The following is an 18,242-nucleotide window of genomic DNA, read 5'->3' as shown; positions in this document are numbered from 1 at the left end:
GTCACTTTAACACCGAGCAGCAGGGCTTGCACGACCAATATTGTCCACAACAGAGGGTTTTTTTGCGTTAGATCGCGTAAATATAAATGTGTCGCTAAACCCGCCACCACCCGACAGCTAATGAGTAAGGGTTTGTTACGTAAACACAACGTGCCAATTAGTCACTAGCTTAGCACACCGCTTGTGTGTTGGAGGGTAAACCCACTACAACAATTACAATTCGAGTACGGTGATATTTCGCCGGTAATTACAGCAACAACCGCATCATCAGTCGACATCCACAATTGTAGAGAAATCCTCCCGCTGTTTCGATCTCACATCGCGGGGGTAAATGTGATGTCGCCGCGACGGCGCCGTCGTTCGCCAAAGCCGCCAGCCCCGGCTCACTGCTGCCACGTGACTGGCACGTGGCTGGCGCGTGACTGGCACGTGACTGCCACGTGACTGGCACGTGGCTGCCACGTGACTGGCACGTGGCTGCCACGTGACTGGCACGTGGCTGCCACGTGACTGGCACGTGCGCTAATACGGCGTCAACACCACTCGCGTCGATCGGACGCCGCACTGGAGGAGCCAACGCGCGCGACGACTCCCGCGGGCGAGAGAGGGGACCGTGACTCAGGATACCGGGCCGTGCTTCAAGCCCATTCATCAATAAGCAACACCCCGCTGTACGTACTTTCGCTGCGACGTACTCGATGTATTGACACCCAGTCCCGCTTTAACGCACCGTGCGCCTCGCCATAGCGTACTCGGGATTTAAGAACTTAAGCGTTCCGCCCGTGTTGTTGTTGTTGTTGTTTTATTCCACGGAGAACATTCATGACCAGATGTCGTAAGGTGCCCGAGCGACAGCATCCCAGACTGGCTACAGTCTCTGTCATGTGTACTCTACGAACATTTTTTTCTCTCCCTGACATACCGTATTGATGGCGACAAATACAAACGGTTTGTATATTATCGTCAACTAATAACAACACATACAGTATAATAGACAAGGTAATATATCTGAATACATCAATAACATACGCTCAATAATCCACGCAGTATAAATGTGGAATGGGTTACTCCGTATCCTCTGTACCACCTCATGATCCACCATCCCACCTCTAGCAGCACTACCTACCCGTACTACCTACTAGTACTACTTCCTGCTCAAATGAGCACTGAGCCGGTGACCACCTCCTGTTCACCACCCTGGGCCAGGAGTGGACATTCCATATTCTTAGGTCGGAATCGAGTCGATCAATAGGACAGCTACTGTTGACTTCTCCACAAAGCGTCACTTATTTTATCGACCCTGGTGGGATGATGTGGATTTCAACTCGCTCCCTTCCAATTGGGAGCCGCTCGCTCTGCCTCGGAAATATTTCTAGCAGCCAAATCATCTAAATAATCCCCATAACGTTACACAATACGCGACGGGTGTGTACACTCGCAACCTCAACAACATCAGCAACATCACCCTCCAGCCCCTCAATCACGGCCCCCAACAGAGACATAAATACCAATTAAGCAGTAGATACAGATACCGTGTGTTCTCCTGTAACGCGGTAGAAGAACACAATGTTACGGAAAAATTCCGTTCTAATAAGTCATATACAGTATAATGTAGGGTAAAGCACGGTCTGTGATGACACGTGAGATGCGTATGCAGGCCGAACAAAGATTGAGGCTTTTGGGTAGCATCTAGAAGCATCCAGCAGCATCCCAATGCCTCGTGTGATGGTGATGATGATGCAGCCGTACGACCGCTTATTCCTACTCGCGCCGCGACGCAGTTGCGTTCGCTCGATCGCGTTATATCAAATTCGCATCCGCGTTATAAAAAAAGATGTGGCGTTCCCTCACACGCTCATCGCGTTCTACGTCCAATTCGCGTGATGGAAACAACAACAACAACACGCATTCCGGGAGAACAGACTGCACACGGAACCGAGAAAACCAGCGCGCGTGCGTGTGTGCGTGCGTGTGCGCGTGTGTGTGCGTGCGTGCGTGTGTGCATGTGCGCGTAGCGCGCGGGACCCACCTTCCCGCACGCGCGGCAGTGGTAGCGCCGCCACGTCAGGGAGAAGCTGGAGAGGCAGATCATGCAGAGCGGCACCCGGGCGTCGGGGATCCACGGCGGGGCTTGGGCCCCGAGCGGGGATCCCGGCTCCCCCTCCCGCGCCTCGCCACCCTCCTCGCCTGCGCTCTGGGCACACGGACAACCGTGTCGCCGTGTCGCCGTGTCACGTGTCGCTCTCGTTACGCCGCCGTGGACTCCGTCGCCCGACGTTCATCGTCGGCGGCAATCGGAAGAGCTTCGTTTTGCGTTTAGAGGTTTAAATTCACGTTTCAGTTGAGAGCGGATGGGCCCGGGATGGAGGACAGGTCTGTAGCCCCATCGCATGAAGCCGCGTGCATGTAATATGATGTGTCGTGTGTCCATTCGTCACCCCCTCCCCACACACGATCTACCCCTATAATGTTGGTGATTGTCCGACCCCCTTCCCCCCCCCCCCCATAATCAACCCCCCCTGCCCCATCAGGGACCCCCCCCCCACCGCTCTGGGTGAGCACCCAGGAATTTGTTCCCACATCCCTAGATCTGTGCAAGCGCTGGAAAGTCTCCCCCCCCCCCTCGCCTCCTTCCCCCTCGCGGTTTTTCTGTCCCCCCCCCCCCTCCTCCCCTGAAAGCCCCGACACATTCTAGCGGATTTGTGTGCACGTACCTCAATGAAAACATTTTCTTTAAAAAATAGATATTCACGAATTATCAGGTGGAGAAAAAAAGGGGGCGATCGCTTGTGTTGTGATCGAAACGTCGTAGTTTTTTTGTAATTTTTGAACCTATCTACGTGTCTTTACCGAAAGACCCAAATAATAAATATTTCACCCTTACTCGAACGCAACAGGCGCGTTCGACATCGTCGCCAGTTCGTTGCGAACGACAAATGAGGAGTGGGAAGGTGACGTGGGTGGTAAATGTTACCGGTAACATGGTTGGCTGTGTCTGGTGCGAAAGAAGTTCAACATGCATACGTAAACTCTTTTGATTTTTATCAAGGCCCCACTGAGCAATGTGGCTCTTTTTCAGAAGTTACTTGGCCACAAATGATAGCTCCAGGATGTGGCTTATCACGTGGAAATGTATAGCAGCCAAATACTCTAAACGAGTGATGTTGATTCTAAACGTAGAGGGAAAAACCGCAGGACCCGGAGAAAAATCCATGCGATCATGGGGAGAGAGAGAGACACGCAAACTCCAAATATAGAGCAGGTGTCGGGATCGAACCCACAGCCTCCTTCATACCAGGCGAGGTAGTTGTTAACTACCTCGCCTGGTATGCAGGAGGTCTTGCGTTCGATCGCGAACTTGACGCCTGCTGTTGTATATGTGGAGTTTGCGTGTTTCTCTCTCACCGTGGTCGCGTGGATTTGCTCTGGGTCCTCCGTTTTTTTCCTCCACATTCAGAATCAACATCACGCGTTCGGAGTATTTGTCCGCCATGAATTTCCACTCGATAAGCCACTTTGTCGCTTCTAGGAAATAATCTACACAGCTCAGTGGGCCTTACCTGGTAAAATAAAAACAAGTAGTTTGAGTTTAGTTTGTTGATGAGGTGAGCAGCAGCACGTGCAGGAGGTCTCTCACCTGCCCCACACTGCGGAACGTCGAGCGCTTGCGCTTGAAGTCCTCCACGGCGAGAGACACGACGTCGAGCCATGCGTCCCGCTCCTCCGGAGAGCTGCTCACACGCACACAAACGTAAAAAGACAAAGGTCCCCCCATAGCCTTAACAGACCGTAGGGGCAAGTGCTGTTAGCGAGCATCTACGAAGGCCAGAATGGCACACGAGGGGGTGGGTGGCCAGCACCATGCCCGATCTCCTTTGTCTCCCCAGTGGCGATGTTCACACACCGCAACAGGTACTCATTGAAGGCTGAGTCGACCTAAGGGAGGCCCAGGACCGGTTCAGATAATCGTCGCCGGTGGAAGCTGTGAGCGGGAATCAAACCCGGGTGACCAATTTCAGAGCGCAGCGCGCTAACCGCTGCACTACCGCTCCCCACATACAAAGTTACATGCACACAGCAATCAACACAATCATAATTCAACATCAGCGTCTCTTTCTTGATTTGAAGCTTTCGTGACTGCAGAAACTATACGCTTTGGTTCTTTCGGTAAAGTCACGTAGGTAGAAAAATAATAGATCACGACGTTTCGATCACAACACAAGCAATCGTCAGTATCTCTTGTTTCTCCCCCCCACCCCGTACATACGATGTCTTCACGCCAAACTCTCCAATATCGATCGGCACATATTGTACCGGGCTTGCGTTTCGTCGCAATAAAAACGTTCAAAAGTAAAAAGTCAGTCTTGTCTAATCGTCTTCTCTCCAGCCTGAAATAAAGGTGCCGCTGCCTGCAACGTCTGCCTGTAATATTTTGTCATCGTTGATACGTGCAGAGCGTGGATGGAGTACGATCGTCGTGGACGTGATGGCCGGTCCTGGCGGCACGTGCCCACCTTGCCGACAGAATGAACGTCTTCTCGGGGGTCGTAAAGTGGAGCTCGTTGGCGAGCGTCTCCACTGCTGGCTTGCTCGCCTGCATTCACACACGCACACACGCACACACGCAGGCACACACGCAGGCTCGCACGCACGCAGGAACGCACGCAGGCACGAGTTCGCTCGAGTCCGGTGTGCGCACGCACTGCAACGCCCCGGCGCATGCCCTCTCCGCACCTCCGATTAGCACGGTCGGCTACGTACCGTGCAAAAGAAGTTAAACGTACACACACGCACATACAATGAGCGCTGGCGCTCTCTCCACGCCCGTGCTGTACCGTGACCATGCAGCAAACTGTTCTGCACTCGGAGGTGGTGGGGGGGAGCAAGACGGTCAACTTTCCCTAAGATTCACACAAGAGGGCCCTGCATCGGAACCTGTGGATGGTTAAAATAGGGACCCCCCCCCCCCCACCCCCCACATAGGCATTCTGCCCCAGGGCCTCTCGGCACCTCTGGGTGGCCCTGGCAAGGCTGCGTGCCGACGACCGGTACAGCCGGCGGTGTCTCAGTGGACGTTAAAGCTCCGGTGGGGCCCATTGTGTGCTGGCGTCATGGTTCCACAATAAAAAAAAATTAGAGTCTTGTTCTCCTGTAATTGCGGTAGTAGTTGCGTTCCTGCAGACTACCGCGTTAGGGAAGAAATCCGCGTAATAATAAATAATGTGGGGTAAAGCACGGTCCGCGATAGGACCCTCCTGAAAATAATAATTATATTGATAATAAATAATTATATTTTCTATTGGTTGCGTGCATTGGTCACCCACTGCCCACCACCCCCCTGCTCTATCTGCTATCGTCCTCCCCTTTCATCCCCTATCTCGCACCACCAACATAAGTGCTGCCTTTTGTGCCGGTATCAATAATATAAAACAATAAAAGCAGGCTTTAATTAGTTGTTTTCCCCGCCAATAATACAGGAGGTGTTCAGACACGTTCAAAACGCGTTGCCTTTTTGCCATTCGCCTTTGTCGGTTGACGTTCTCTGGTCTAACACCGGTGCAGAAACGAGGCCATGAAGGAGGCCGTCTCTACTGGAGGCCAATCGGTTTCAAAGGCATTCAAAGGCATTGAGTACGTCATCATCAGAGCAACGTTTGCTCTGCATGTTTTATCACAAGCGTGATGTGTGGTTGACACGGAACTTGACAATGCCTTGGTGGGTGTGTCTATTTGGTGTTTGAACACCTTAACACAACTCCTGTGTATTATTGACGGTGAGGGTAACGCCCATGCTCAAGGGAGGAGGCGCAGACTGCGTGGAGGCTGCACGGATTATTTTATTATTTAGCCAACCTGGTGTGGCTCAACGTGAAATCCGGCTAGCTAGTATCCGGCCGAACGGAGTTTTACCGCATTAGGACCGGATCCAATCCTCGAGAAGGGATGACGGCCGATGGATAAGACCGGTGATGACATTACAACACGAGGAGAGAAATGGAGAGAGAGAGAACGAGTCCCTGACAACAACGACCGTGGATTTTCACCAATGAAATCAGCCCTCACGTGCAGCCCATGGATTGTGGCATCGCAGGACCGTGAAGGAGAGTGACAAGTGTGGAGAGGCCTCCGTCCACAAGTGGATAGACGTTTGTTTGTTTGTATGCGTGTTTAACGTCTTACAAATGGGACGTAGCCGACCGCGCTTTTTGGAGGTGCCGGGAAAGGACAACAAACTAAACACAAAAAACATTTTTTAAGAAATTAGTTTCAATCTAGATAATAATAAAAAGTGCATAGCTCCGGTGGCTTCCTAATATCAGAAGGAAGAGCGTTCCAGACGACCGTAGAAGCGCATCAAGAGAGCGCGCGATGCGGTGAGCCAAAACCCGCTGACGCGAGGATGACCGGAGTTCTCGTGGTGGTTCGTGCTCCTTGACGAGATCCGCGAGGCATTTGGGTTCCTTTGTGACACGCACTTTACGTGTAATGAGTGCAACCCTAGAACGTGTTCGTTCGGTAGCCCAAAGCCAATGCAGCTCGGGGAGCACTGGACGGACACGGCCGGACCGTGGCTGATCGACGATGGCCCTCGGTGTTAAAAGCCCCAGTTGTGAGCGCCGGCCACACCTGCAGGCTGCCCAGGCAGATCTCGCTGTTGAGTTTCACGCGCCCGCTCGGCTGGGCTGTGGCGTACAGAAGAGCGTCGTTCATCTGCTCGGCACCGTGCCGTGGTGGGGGGAGGGGAGGGCGGCGAGAGCAGGGGGTAGAAGTTGAAGGGGGTGGGGGGCATGCGGTTAGAGTCAAGGCCCAGCAGTGCACACCAGGGACGTGCGGTCAGGGGAGGCAGGGCAGGCAGAGCCTCCCTCACCTGTCATACTCCAATGGAAGTAGATTTTACGAAAAGTAAGAAAAAATTATAATCAAATCAAATAACACTTAAGATGTTTCCACTGATCTGTGTTATGAATGTCATTTCTGTACGATTACAATCATTTTTATAGTCAAAATCGCCAAATTTGCAGAGCTCCGCTGCAAATACAGGAAGAGACGAGAGGTGAGGCAGCGACGAGCTCAGCCTCCCCTCTGATTGCGCAACCCCTCAGTAACTGCGCGTGCCTGCTACTATCTCAGCATGTCACCAATGTAATGTTTGTAGACCCCTTCATTTCATGTCCTCGCCTTCCATACTCCAGGTAACTTATTTCACGTGTGTGTATAAAGAGATTTAGGCTCGCTGGTCTCGTCATGAAACTGCAATTAAAAAGCACCAGGGGAGGCAGCTATCACATCTGCCTCACTGAGGGGGACGTGTCTAACACGCCCCCCTCAGTGTGTGACTCTGGCTCTGACACGAGCCAGTGCCTCCACAGCCATTGACCTCACCGCACGTCACTGGTGCCCCCCCCCCCCCCCACCAGCATAACAAAAGAGTTCAGCGGCCGTACCTACATCGGTCTACAAGAGCACACAGCTAATGCAGCACATGCTGCTGCTCCTGATGATGATTATGATTTATATGGAATGCAAATGAAGAAAATATGTTTACAGATGTTGTCTATGATGGTACCAAGTGGAATTGTGACGAATCACCTCCCCCATCCAGTTATTGAATTTTTGTGACGTCATTCAGGGTTCAAGGGTCAGTTCAAGAGCGGGTTCTTATTTACACCGCCGTGAATATGGAGGTGAGCTGGAGAGGTCGCGTGAACCAACGGATTCAACGTTCACGACTCGGAGTGTCAACGCATCGACGTGGCCTTCGCAACCGGCGTTCAATTCTGAGACTGATAAATGCAGCTGAACCCAAAATGTGTGAAATGTAATGAAGCACCAATCCAGCACACACGACACAGAGTAACGACACAGAGTAACGAGTGTCACAGAGTAACGACACAGAGTAACGAGTGACACAGAGTAACGAGTGACGCAGAGTAACGACACAGAGTAACGACACCGAGTAACGAGTGATACAGAGTAACGAGTGACACAGAGTAACGAGTGACACAGAGTAACGACACAGAGTAACGACACAGAGTAACGAGTGACACAGAGTAACGATACAGAGTAACGAGTGACACAGAGTAACGACACAGAGTAACGAGTGTCACAGAGTAACAAGTGACACAGAGTAACGATACAGAGTAACGAGTGACAGAGTAACGACACAGAGTAACGAGTGTCACAGAGTAACAATTGACACAGAGTAACGACACAGAGTAACGAGTGACACAGAGTAACGACACAGAGTAACGAGTGACACAGAGTAATGACACAGAGTAACGAGTGACACAGAGTAACGAGTGACACAGAGTAACGACACAGAGTAACGAGTGATACAGAGTAACGAGTGTAATAGAGAAACGAGTGACAGAGTAACGACACAGAGTAACGAGTGACACAGAGTAACGACACAGAGTAACGACATACAGTAACGAGTGACACAGAGTAACGAGTGTCACAGAATAACGATACAGAGTAACGAGTGACACAGAGTAACGACACAGAGTAACGAGTGTTACAGAGTAACGAGTGTTACGGAGAAACGACACAGAGTAAGGAGTGACACAGAGTAACGACACAGAGTAACGAGTGACACAGAGTAACGACACAGAGCAACGAGTGACACAGAGTAACGACACAGAGTAACGAGTGACACAGAGTAACGACACAGAGTAACGAGTGACACAGAGTAATGACACAGAGTAACGAGTGACACAGAGTAACGAGTGACACAGAGTAACGAGTGATACAAAGTAACGAGTGTCACAGAGTAACGAGTGACACAGAGTAACGACACAGAGTAATGAGTGACACAGAGTAACGACACAGAGTAACGACACAGAGTAACGAGTGACACAGAGTAACGACACAGAGTAACGAGTGACACAGAGTAACAATTGACACAGAGTAACGACATAGAGTAACGAGTGACAGAGTAACGACACAGAGTAACGACACAGAGTAACGAGTGACACAGGGTAATGACACAGAGTAACGTGTGACACAGAGTAACGTGTGACACAGAGTAACGACACCGAGTAACGAGTGACACAGAGTAACGTGTGACACAGAGTAATGACACAGAGTAACGTGTGACACAGAGTAACGAGTGACACAGAGTAATGACACAGAGTAACGAGTGACACAGAGTAACGTGTGACACAGAGTAACGACACAGAGTAACGAGTGATACAGAGTAACGAGTGTCATAGAGTAACGAGTGACACAGAGTAACGACACAGAGTAACGAGTGACACAGAGTAACGACACAGAGTAACGACATAGAGTAACGAGTGACAGAGTAATGAGTGTCACAGAATAACGACACAGAGTAACGAGTGACACAGAGTAACGACACAGAGTAACGAGTGACACAGAGTAACGACACAGAGTAACGAGTGACACAGAGTAATGACACAGAGTAACGAGTGACACCGATTAACGAGTGACACAGAGTAACGACACAGAGTAACGAGTGATACAGAGTAACGAGTGTCACAGAGTAACGAGTGTCACAGAATAACGATACAGAGTAACGAGTGACACAGAGTAACGACACAGAGTAACGAGTGTTACAGAGTAACGAGTGTTACGGAGAAACGACACAGAGTAACGAGTGACACAGAGTAACGACACAGAGTAACGAGTGACACAGAGTAACGACACAGAGCAACGAGTGACACAGAGTAACGACACAGAGTAACGAGTGACACAGAGTAACGACACAGAGTAACGAGTGACACAGAGTAATGACACAGAGTAACGAGTGACACAGAGTAACGAGTGACACAGAGTAACGAGTGATACAAAGTAACGAGTGTCACAGAGTAACGAGTGACACAGAGTAACGACACAGAGTAATGAGTGACACAGAGTAACGACACAGAGTAACGACACAGAGTAACGAGTGACACAGAGTAACGACACAGAGTAACGAGTGACACAGAGTAACAATTGACACAGAGTAACGACATAGAGTAACGAGTGACAGAGTAACGAGTGACAGAGTAACGACACAGAGTAACGAGTGACACAGGGTAATGACACAGAGTAACGTGTGACACAGAGTAACGTGTGACACAGAGTAACGACACAGAGTAACGAGTGACACAGAGTAACGTGTGACACAGAGTAATGACACAGAGTAACGTGTGACACAGAGTAACGAGTGACACAGAGTAATGACACAGAGTAACGAGTGACACAGAGTAACGTGTGACACAGAGTAACGACACAGAGTAACGAGTGATACAGAGTAACGAGTGTCATAGAGTAACGAGTGACACAGAGTAACGACACAGAGTAACGAGTGACACAGAGTAACGACACAGAGTAACGCCATAGAGTAACGAGTGACAGAGTAATGAGTGTCACAGAATAACGATACAGAGTAACGAGTGACACAGAGTAACGACACAGAGTAACGAGTGACACAGAGTAATGATACAGAGTAACGAGTGACACCGATTAACGAGTGACACAGAGTAACGACACAGAGTAACGAGTGATACAGAGTAACGAGTGTCACAGAGTAATGAGTGACACAGAGTAACGACACAGAGTAACGAGTGACACAGAGTAACGACACAGAGTAACGACATAGAGTAACGAGTGACACAGAGTAACGAGTGTCACAGAATAACGATACAGAGTAAAGAGTGACACAGAGTAACGACACAGAGTAAAGAGTGACACAGAGTAACGACACAGAGTAACGAGTGACACAGAGTAACAATTGACACAGAGTAACGACACAGAGTAACGAGTGACACAGAGTAACGACACAGAGTAACGACAGAGAGTAACGAGTGACACAGAGTAACAATTGACACAGAGTAACGACACAGAGTAACGAGTGACACAGAGTAACGACACAGAGTAACGACACAGAGTAACGAGTGACACAGAGTAACGAGTGATACAGAGTAACGAGTGTCATAGAGTAACGAGTGACACAGAGTAATGACACAGAGTAACGAGTGACACAGAGTAACGACACAGAGTAACGACATAGAGTAACGAGTGACACAGAGTAACGAGTGTCACAGAATAACGATACAGAGTAACGAGTGACAAAGAGTAAAGACACAGAGTAACGACACACAGTAACGAGTGACACAGAGTAACGACACAGAGTAACGAGTGACACAGAGTAACGAGTGACACAGAGTAACGACACGACACAAGAGTAACGATTGACACAGATTAACGACATAGAGTAACGAGTGACACAGAGTAACGAGTGACACAAGAGTAACGATTGACACAGAGTAACGACATAGAGTAACGAGTGACACAGAGTAACGCCAAAAAGTAACGAGTGACACAGAGTAACGACACGACGCAAAGTAATGATGTAACGCGGAGTAACGATGTGACAGAGCAACGACGCGACGTGGAGCAACGACGCGACGTGGATGGTTTTAAAACTGACAGGGCTGTTGCAATGAAATGTACAGTGGATATTGGGGTGCAGATCTCAGCTCCTATCTTTAAAAACAACGGCAAGGCTTTGGGGTATCGGTTCATATGTGTGTGCGTGTAAGCACCAAAAGTGTGTGAGTCTGTGCATGTCTCACTGTGTGTTTGTGTATATGGGATCACACGTGTGTGTGCGTGTATCTGCGTTTCTGTATATGAGCTCACGCGTGCATATGTGTGTGCGTGTATCTCTATGTGTTTGTGTATATGAGCTCACGTATGTGTGTGTGCGTGTATCTGTGTGTGTGTGTGCAGGGGAAGCTGGGCGTTACCAAGAAAAACATGCGAGACTGGAGCGCTTTCCGGCACAGCTTAAACAGAGTTCCTTCCTTGAGAAAAACCTGAAACAAAGAGAAGGCGTGGGACACGGGCAGCAGATCCAACCACACAAACAGCCAGGCACACAAACAGCCAGTCTCACAAACAGCCAGTCTCACACACAGCCAGTCACACACACAACCAGTCACACACACAGCCAGTCTCACACACAGCCAGTCACACACACAACCAGTCTCACACACAGCCAGTCACACACACAGCCAGTCACACACACAGCCAGTCACACAAACAGCCAGTCACACACACAGCCAGTCCCACACACAGCCAGTCACACACACAGCCAGTCTCACACACAGCCAGTCTCACACACAGCCAGTCACACACACAGCCAGTCACACACACAGCCAGTCTCACACACAGCCAGGCACACACACAGCCAGTCACACACACAGCCAGTCACACACAGCCAGTCACACACAGCCAGTCACGCAAACAGCCAGTCACACACACAGCCAGTCTCACACACAGCCAGTCACACACACAGCCAGTCCCACACACAGCCAGTCACACACAGCCAGTCACACACACAGCCAGTCACACAAACAGCCAGTCACACACACAGCCAGTCTCACACACAGCCAGTCACACACACAGCCAGTCTCACACACAGCCAGTCACACACACAGCCAGTCACACACACAGCCAGTCACACACACAGCCAGTCTCACACACAGCCAGTCTCACACACAGCCAGTCACACACACAGCCAGTCTCACACACAGCCAGTCACACACACAGCCAGTCTCACACACAGCCAGTCACACACACAGCCAGTCACACACACAGCCAGTCTCACACACAGCCAGTCTCACACACAGCCAGTCTCACACACAGCCAGTCACACACACAGCCAGTCACACACACAGCCAGTCTCACAAACAGCCAGTCTCACACACAGCCAGTCACACACACAGCCAGTCTCACACACAGCCAGTCACACACACAGCCAGTCTCACACACAGCCAGTCTCACACACAGCCAGTCACACACACAGCCAGTCACACACACAGCCAGTCACACACACAACCAGTCACACACACAGCCAGTCTCACACACAGCCAGTCACACACACAGCCAGTCACACAAACAGCCAGTCTCACACACAGCCAGTCACACACACAGCCAGTCTCACACACAGCCAGTCACACACACAGCCAGTCACACAAACAGCCAGTCACACACACAGCAAGTCACACACACAGCCAGTCACACACACAGCCAGTCTCACACACAGCCAGTCACACACACAGCCAGTCACACAAACAGCCAGTCACACACACAGCCAGTCACACACAGCCAGTCACACACACAGCCAGTCTCACAAACAACCAGTCACACACACAGCCAGTCACACACACAGCCAGTCACACACACAGCCAGTCACACACACAGCCAGTCACACACACAGCCAGTCACGCAAACAGCCAGTCTCACACACAGCCAGTCACACACACAGCCAGTCACACACACAGCCAGTCACACAAACAGCCAGTCACACACACAGCCAGTCACACAAACAGCCAGTCACACACACAGCCAGTCACACACACAGCCAGTCACACACACAGCCAGTCACACACACAGCCAGTCTCACACACAGCCAGTCACACACACAGCCAGTCACACACACAGCCAGTCTCTCACACAGCCAGTTACACAAACAGCCAGTCACACACAGCCAGTCACACACACAGCCAGTCTCACACACAGCCAGTCACACACACAGCCAGTCACACACACAGCCAGTCTCTCACACAGCCAGTCACACAAACAGCCAGTCTCACACACAGCCAGTCATACACACAGCCAGTCTCTCACACAGCCAGTCACACACACAGCCAGTGACACACACAGCCAGTCTCACACACAGCCAGTCACACACACAGCCAGTCTCACACACAGCCAGTCACACACACAGCCAGTCACACACACAGCCAGTCTCTCACACAGCCAGTCACACAAACAGCCAGTCTCACACACAGCCGGTCACACACACAGCCAGTCTCTCACACAGCCAGTCACACACAGCCAGTCACACACACAGCCAGTCACACAAACAGCCAGTCTCACACACAGCCAGTCACACACACAGTCACAGACACAGCCAGTCACACACACAACCAGTCTCACAAACAGCTAGTCTCACACACAGCCAGTCACACACACAGCCAGTCTCACACACAGCCAGTCACACACACAGCCAGTCTCACACACAGCCAGTCACACAAACAGCCAGTCTCACACACAGCCAGTCACACACACAGCCAGTCACACAAACAGCCAGTCTCACACACAGCCAGTCACACACACATACAGTCACACACACAGCCAGTCACACACACAACCAGTCTCACAAACAGCCAGTTACACACACAGCCAGTCACACACACAGCCAGTCACACAAACAGCCAGTCTCACACACAGCCAGTCTCACACACAGCCAATCACACACACAGCCAGTCACACACAGCCAGTCACACACACAGCCAGTCTCACACACAGCCAGTCACACAAACAGCCAGTCTCACACACAGCCAGTCACACACACAGACAGTCACACACACAGCCAGTCACACACACAACCAGTCTCACAAACAGACAGTCTCACACACAGCCACTCTCACACAAGCCAGTCACACACACAGCCAGTCACACACACAGCCAGTCACACACAACAACAACAACAACCGCCATTCGCCACGAAGTGGCGGTGACGTCACCACGACGCTTGTGCCAGGCCAAGTGCACCTTGAGGCCACGTGAAATGTCGAACGCCCGGTGGCAGGAGGTCACGGGGCAGACCCAGGTGCCACGGGTCGACTGACCGAGATGACCGAGATGACTGGCTGATGCACCACCTGTGCCCCCTACTGTACCAACTTGCTGTGCTTTAGCCACCCGGCGCTCCGCTCGTTGTTGTGAGCGTCGCTCCTCCGCCCTCCAACTGCCCAGTAGCGTCCTTCACGAGCCTCCTCCACTGAGGCCGATCTTGACACCGCTGGTACCAGTCATCGGCAAGTCCACTCAGCTCCACGTCCTCCTGTACCACATCACTCCATCTCTTCTCCAGCCCATGCCGCGCCCGTTTAGCCCCCTCGATCCGGCCGAACAAAAGCTGTTTAGGCATGCTGTGGCTGGGCATGCGGGCTACATGACCCAGCCAACGCAGCCTTGCCTGCCGGAGGAGCTCACCGATGTGACTTTACCCAGATCGTTCAAGGACTTGTGAGCTCCTCACACAATCCAGCTGGTTAAACCCAGGATGGATCGTAGGCAGGCCAGCCTAAATGTTTCCAACCGGCGAGATGCTCCACTAGGGGGGTCCACGTTTCGCAAGCGTAGAGAAGGGAGGGAATGACCGTGGCCGAGAAGACCTGAAGCTTCGTGCGGAGCGACAGACCAGGTAGCTTCCACACAGCGTTACGCAACCGATGAAAAGATATTGCCGCTCGACTGATTCGGAGTGAGACCTCTGCTGATAAACTGGAGCCGGTAATAAGCACACTGCCCAGGTATGAGAAACTCTCCACTCTCTCCACAACTGCCCCATCACCAATTGGGAGTTGTGGGGGTGGAGTGTCCGATGGTACAAAATACCCAGGCAGGTGCTTAGTTTTGGTGGGGCTGATGGTAAGGCCCCACCTCTTAGTGGCGCGCTCCAGTCTCAGTAGCAGCGTCTCCAACTCCTCTTCTGAATGAGCAGCTATTACCAAATCATCGGCATACATACATGGTTGACCAATAGGGAGCCATCTCTTGATCGCACCTGGGCGTCGATCAGCCTCCCATTACATCTGTACCAAACGAAAATTCCCCTGGTACAGCTATTGAAGACTTCACGAACTACGCGGTCAAAATAGATGTTAAATAATGTGGAAGCCAGAGGACATCCCTGCCACACCCCAAGGTGTACAGGGAAAGGCTCTAACTCCCGGCCACGTAGTTTTACCCGGGCCCGCTCACCATCATGAAGGTCCTTAATGATCGATAGCAGAGGGTCAGGGACTCCGAAAGCACGAAGAACAACCCAGAGCCCAGGCCTACTGATGGTATCATAGGCCTTGACCAGGTCAATAAAGCAGAGATGTAGGTCTTGTTGGAATTCCCTACACCTCTGTTGTAGCAGACCGACAGAAAATATGGCATCTGTGCAGGACTGCCCTTTCCTGAAACCACATTGGGGCTCCGCAAGCCCCTCCTCAGCGTGCCTAGCAATGCAATGTTGAATAATCCTTGCCAGGACCTTTCCCGGCACACTGAGGAGTGAGATGCCCCTGTAGTCGTTATAGTCTGTGCGGTCCCCCTTCTTAAAGAGGGGGACCACCAGGGCATCCTTCCAATCCTGCGGAACCCGTCCAGTGGTCCAGACTGTTGTTATGATGTCTATAGGGCAGTCTGTGCACAAACGCCACCCTCCCTCAGCATTTCGCTTGGGAGATCATCTCTGCCCGGTGCCTTTCCTGGTCTCAGACTCCGGATCGCCTTCAGTACTTCCTCAACAGATGGTACCTCATCCAGCCACTCACAGGGGTGGACTCTTCCAATATTTGAGGCACCGCAGCCTCAGCAGGGTTATCCCCACTTTGTGCCATGATGTTTTCCTGGCTCAGGGATTTCCCCTCCCCCAGGACCTCACAGAAATGCTCAGCAAATCTGCAAACCTGTCCCTGGGGGTCGGAGATAGATCACCGTTTTTCCCCTAATGATGGTAATAGGTGTGGCGCTGCAGGTTACTTTTTTGATGGAGTTAAATAGTGATTTGTGATCGCGGGCCACTGAGGCAAACTCTATCTCCTCAGCAACCCGCGACCACCACCCATCCTTGCAGCACCTTACGGCTCTCCGAACCTCCGAGCGAAGGTTGCGGTAAACCTCCTCATTCTCTGACGTGGGATGCTGTAGCCGATGAGAGTGGGCCTGTCGCTTATCTCAACTAACCTGAACACCTCCTCTGTCAGCCAGGGTTTCTGGGGAGGTCTGGACCGCGTACCCAAAGCAGCCATTGCAGCTGCATGAGTCACAGTCCTAAACCTCGCCCATTTACCCTCGACATCAGGAGGAGTGGGGGACGATGCCAACCCCAGCTGCAAGCGATGATGAAATTCATCAGATAACTGAGACCAGGCCACTTTTGGTTTGAATGGGGTTCCTGGGTGTACACCCACCACCGGAGTGGAAGAATGGCAGGCGCATCTTACAGATGACTAGTCGATGGTCAGAGGGCAGATCAGCTCCACGGTAGGTCCTGGTGTCAAGGACATGGGCTCGCATCCGCTGGTCCGTCACTATGCAGTCCAGCAGATGTTCTTGCTTGGACCAGGCATGCATCCATGATGTTGTGTGGATGCGCCGATGCCGGAAGAGCGTGTTGGTAATTACAAGCCCATGGGCTGCACAAAAATCTAGCAGCCTCCTACCGTTGTTATTGAGCTGATCTGGCCCATGCCTTCCAATCACTCCAGACCAGGTGCCAGCATCATGACCAACTCGGGCATTGAAGTCACCCAACAAGATGACTCTGTCCCGAGTGGCCACTTTAGCCAGCACCTGTGACAGTAGGTCATAGAAGGCATCTGACTCATCGGCTTTGCCTGCATCCCTCCACGGATGTTCGTCTTCGGTGGGGGCATAAGTAACCACGACCACCACTTCTCGCCTCCAGTTGATGGGAAGGCGAGCCCAAAGTATCCTGGGGCTTACAGCTTCCCACACCTCACCGCCACGCTCCCACGCCACCTTCATTCTTTTGTTCAGAAGAAGAGCCACACCCTGTTGTTTGGCAGTCTCCTGTCCTGAGTGGAGGACTGTCCACCCCTCATGGTGGCAGGAGCCAGAACCGGTCCACCGGACCTCCTGAATGCCACAGAGATCCAGGCGGTGCCGGGCCAGCTCCTGACAGAGGAGTGGCAGCCTCTCTTCCGTAGTGAGTGTTCGAACATTCCACGTGGCCATCTGCAGTGGTTTTATGTTGTTTCTGGAGGAGCCCCGAGGGTGAAGATTCAATCTCCTGGCTCCGCCAATTGGGGGTTGGCCAGGAGACGTCATAGAAGCCTGTCCCCCCGGGGCCTCCGGCACATATTTATGTTTAAGTCGTGGTCTCGTGGTAATTAATTGAAGGTGGAGGGGTTACCAGCCCCTCGCACCCGTCCAGAGCCCCCGTTTAGCCACTATGGTGGTCACAGACGCCATGAGGGGAGAGGCCAATAGGCATTGGCCCTCCCCCCACAGCAATGTCCACGACAGTGTTGCCCGTCCGGCACCGCGAGGAGGTAGGAGGTTGTTTTGCCGGACACACACAGCCAGTCTCACACACAGCCAGTCACACAAACAGCCAGTCTCACACACAGCCAGTCACACACACAGCCAGTCACACACACAGCCAGTCTCACACACAGCCAGTCAGACACACAGCCAGTCACACA

The 18,242-nt window shown here is 51.8% G+C and overlaps 1 protein-coding gene across 2 annotated transcripts in view; it reads right to left on the bottom strand.

The window, feature by feature from the left end:
* LOC133342713 (FYVE, RhoGEF and PH domain-containing protein 6-like) overlaps positions 1-18,242 on the bottom strand; it is a 54,539-nt gene that overhangs the window by 11,490 nt on the left and 24,807 nt on the right. For both annotated transcript variants that reach the window (XM_061552048.1, XM_061552049.1), the window contains exons 13-17: positions 11,754-11,822; positions 6,628-6,711; positions 4,515-4,594; positions 3,638-3,731; positions 2,030-2,194 (exon numbers count right to left, since the gene is read on the bottom strand). In XM_061552048.1, coding sequence (XP_061408032.1) covers positions 2,030-2,194; positions 3,638-3,731; positions 4,515-4,594; positions 6,628-6,711; positions 11,754-11,822 — 492 coding nt within the window. The remainder of the gene's footprint in view (positions 1-2,029; positions 2,195-3,637; positions 3,732-4,514; positions 4,595-6,627; positions 6,712-11,753; positions 11,823-18,242) is intronic.

Source organism: Lethenteron reissneri, chromosome 15 (genome assembly GCF_015708825.2).
Source record: "Lethenteron reissneri isolate LAM-NWPU_2019-01 chromosome 15, ASM1570882v1, whole genome shotgun sequence".
NCBI classification, from domain to species: Eukaryota; Metazoa; Chordata; class Hyperoartia; order Petromyzontiformes; family Petromyzontidae; genus Lethenteron; species Lethenteron reissneri.
The sequence above is the reverse complement of the archived record's forward strand: the minus strand, read 5'-3'. Positions and strand labels throughout refer to the sequence as shown.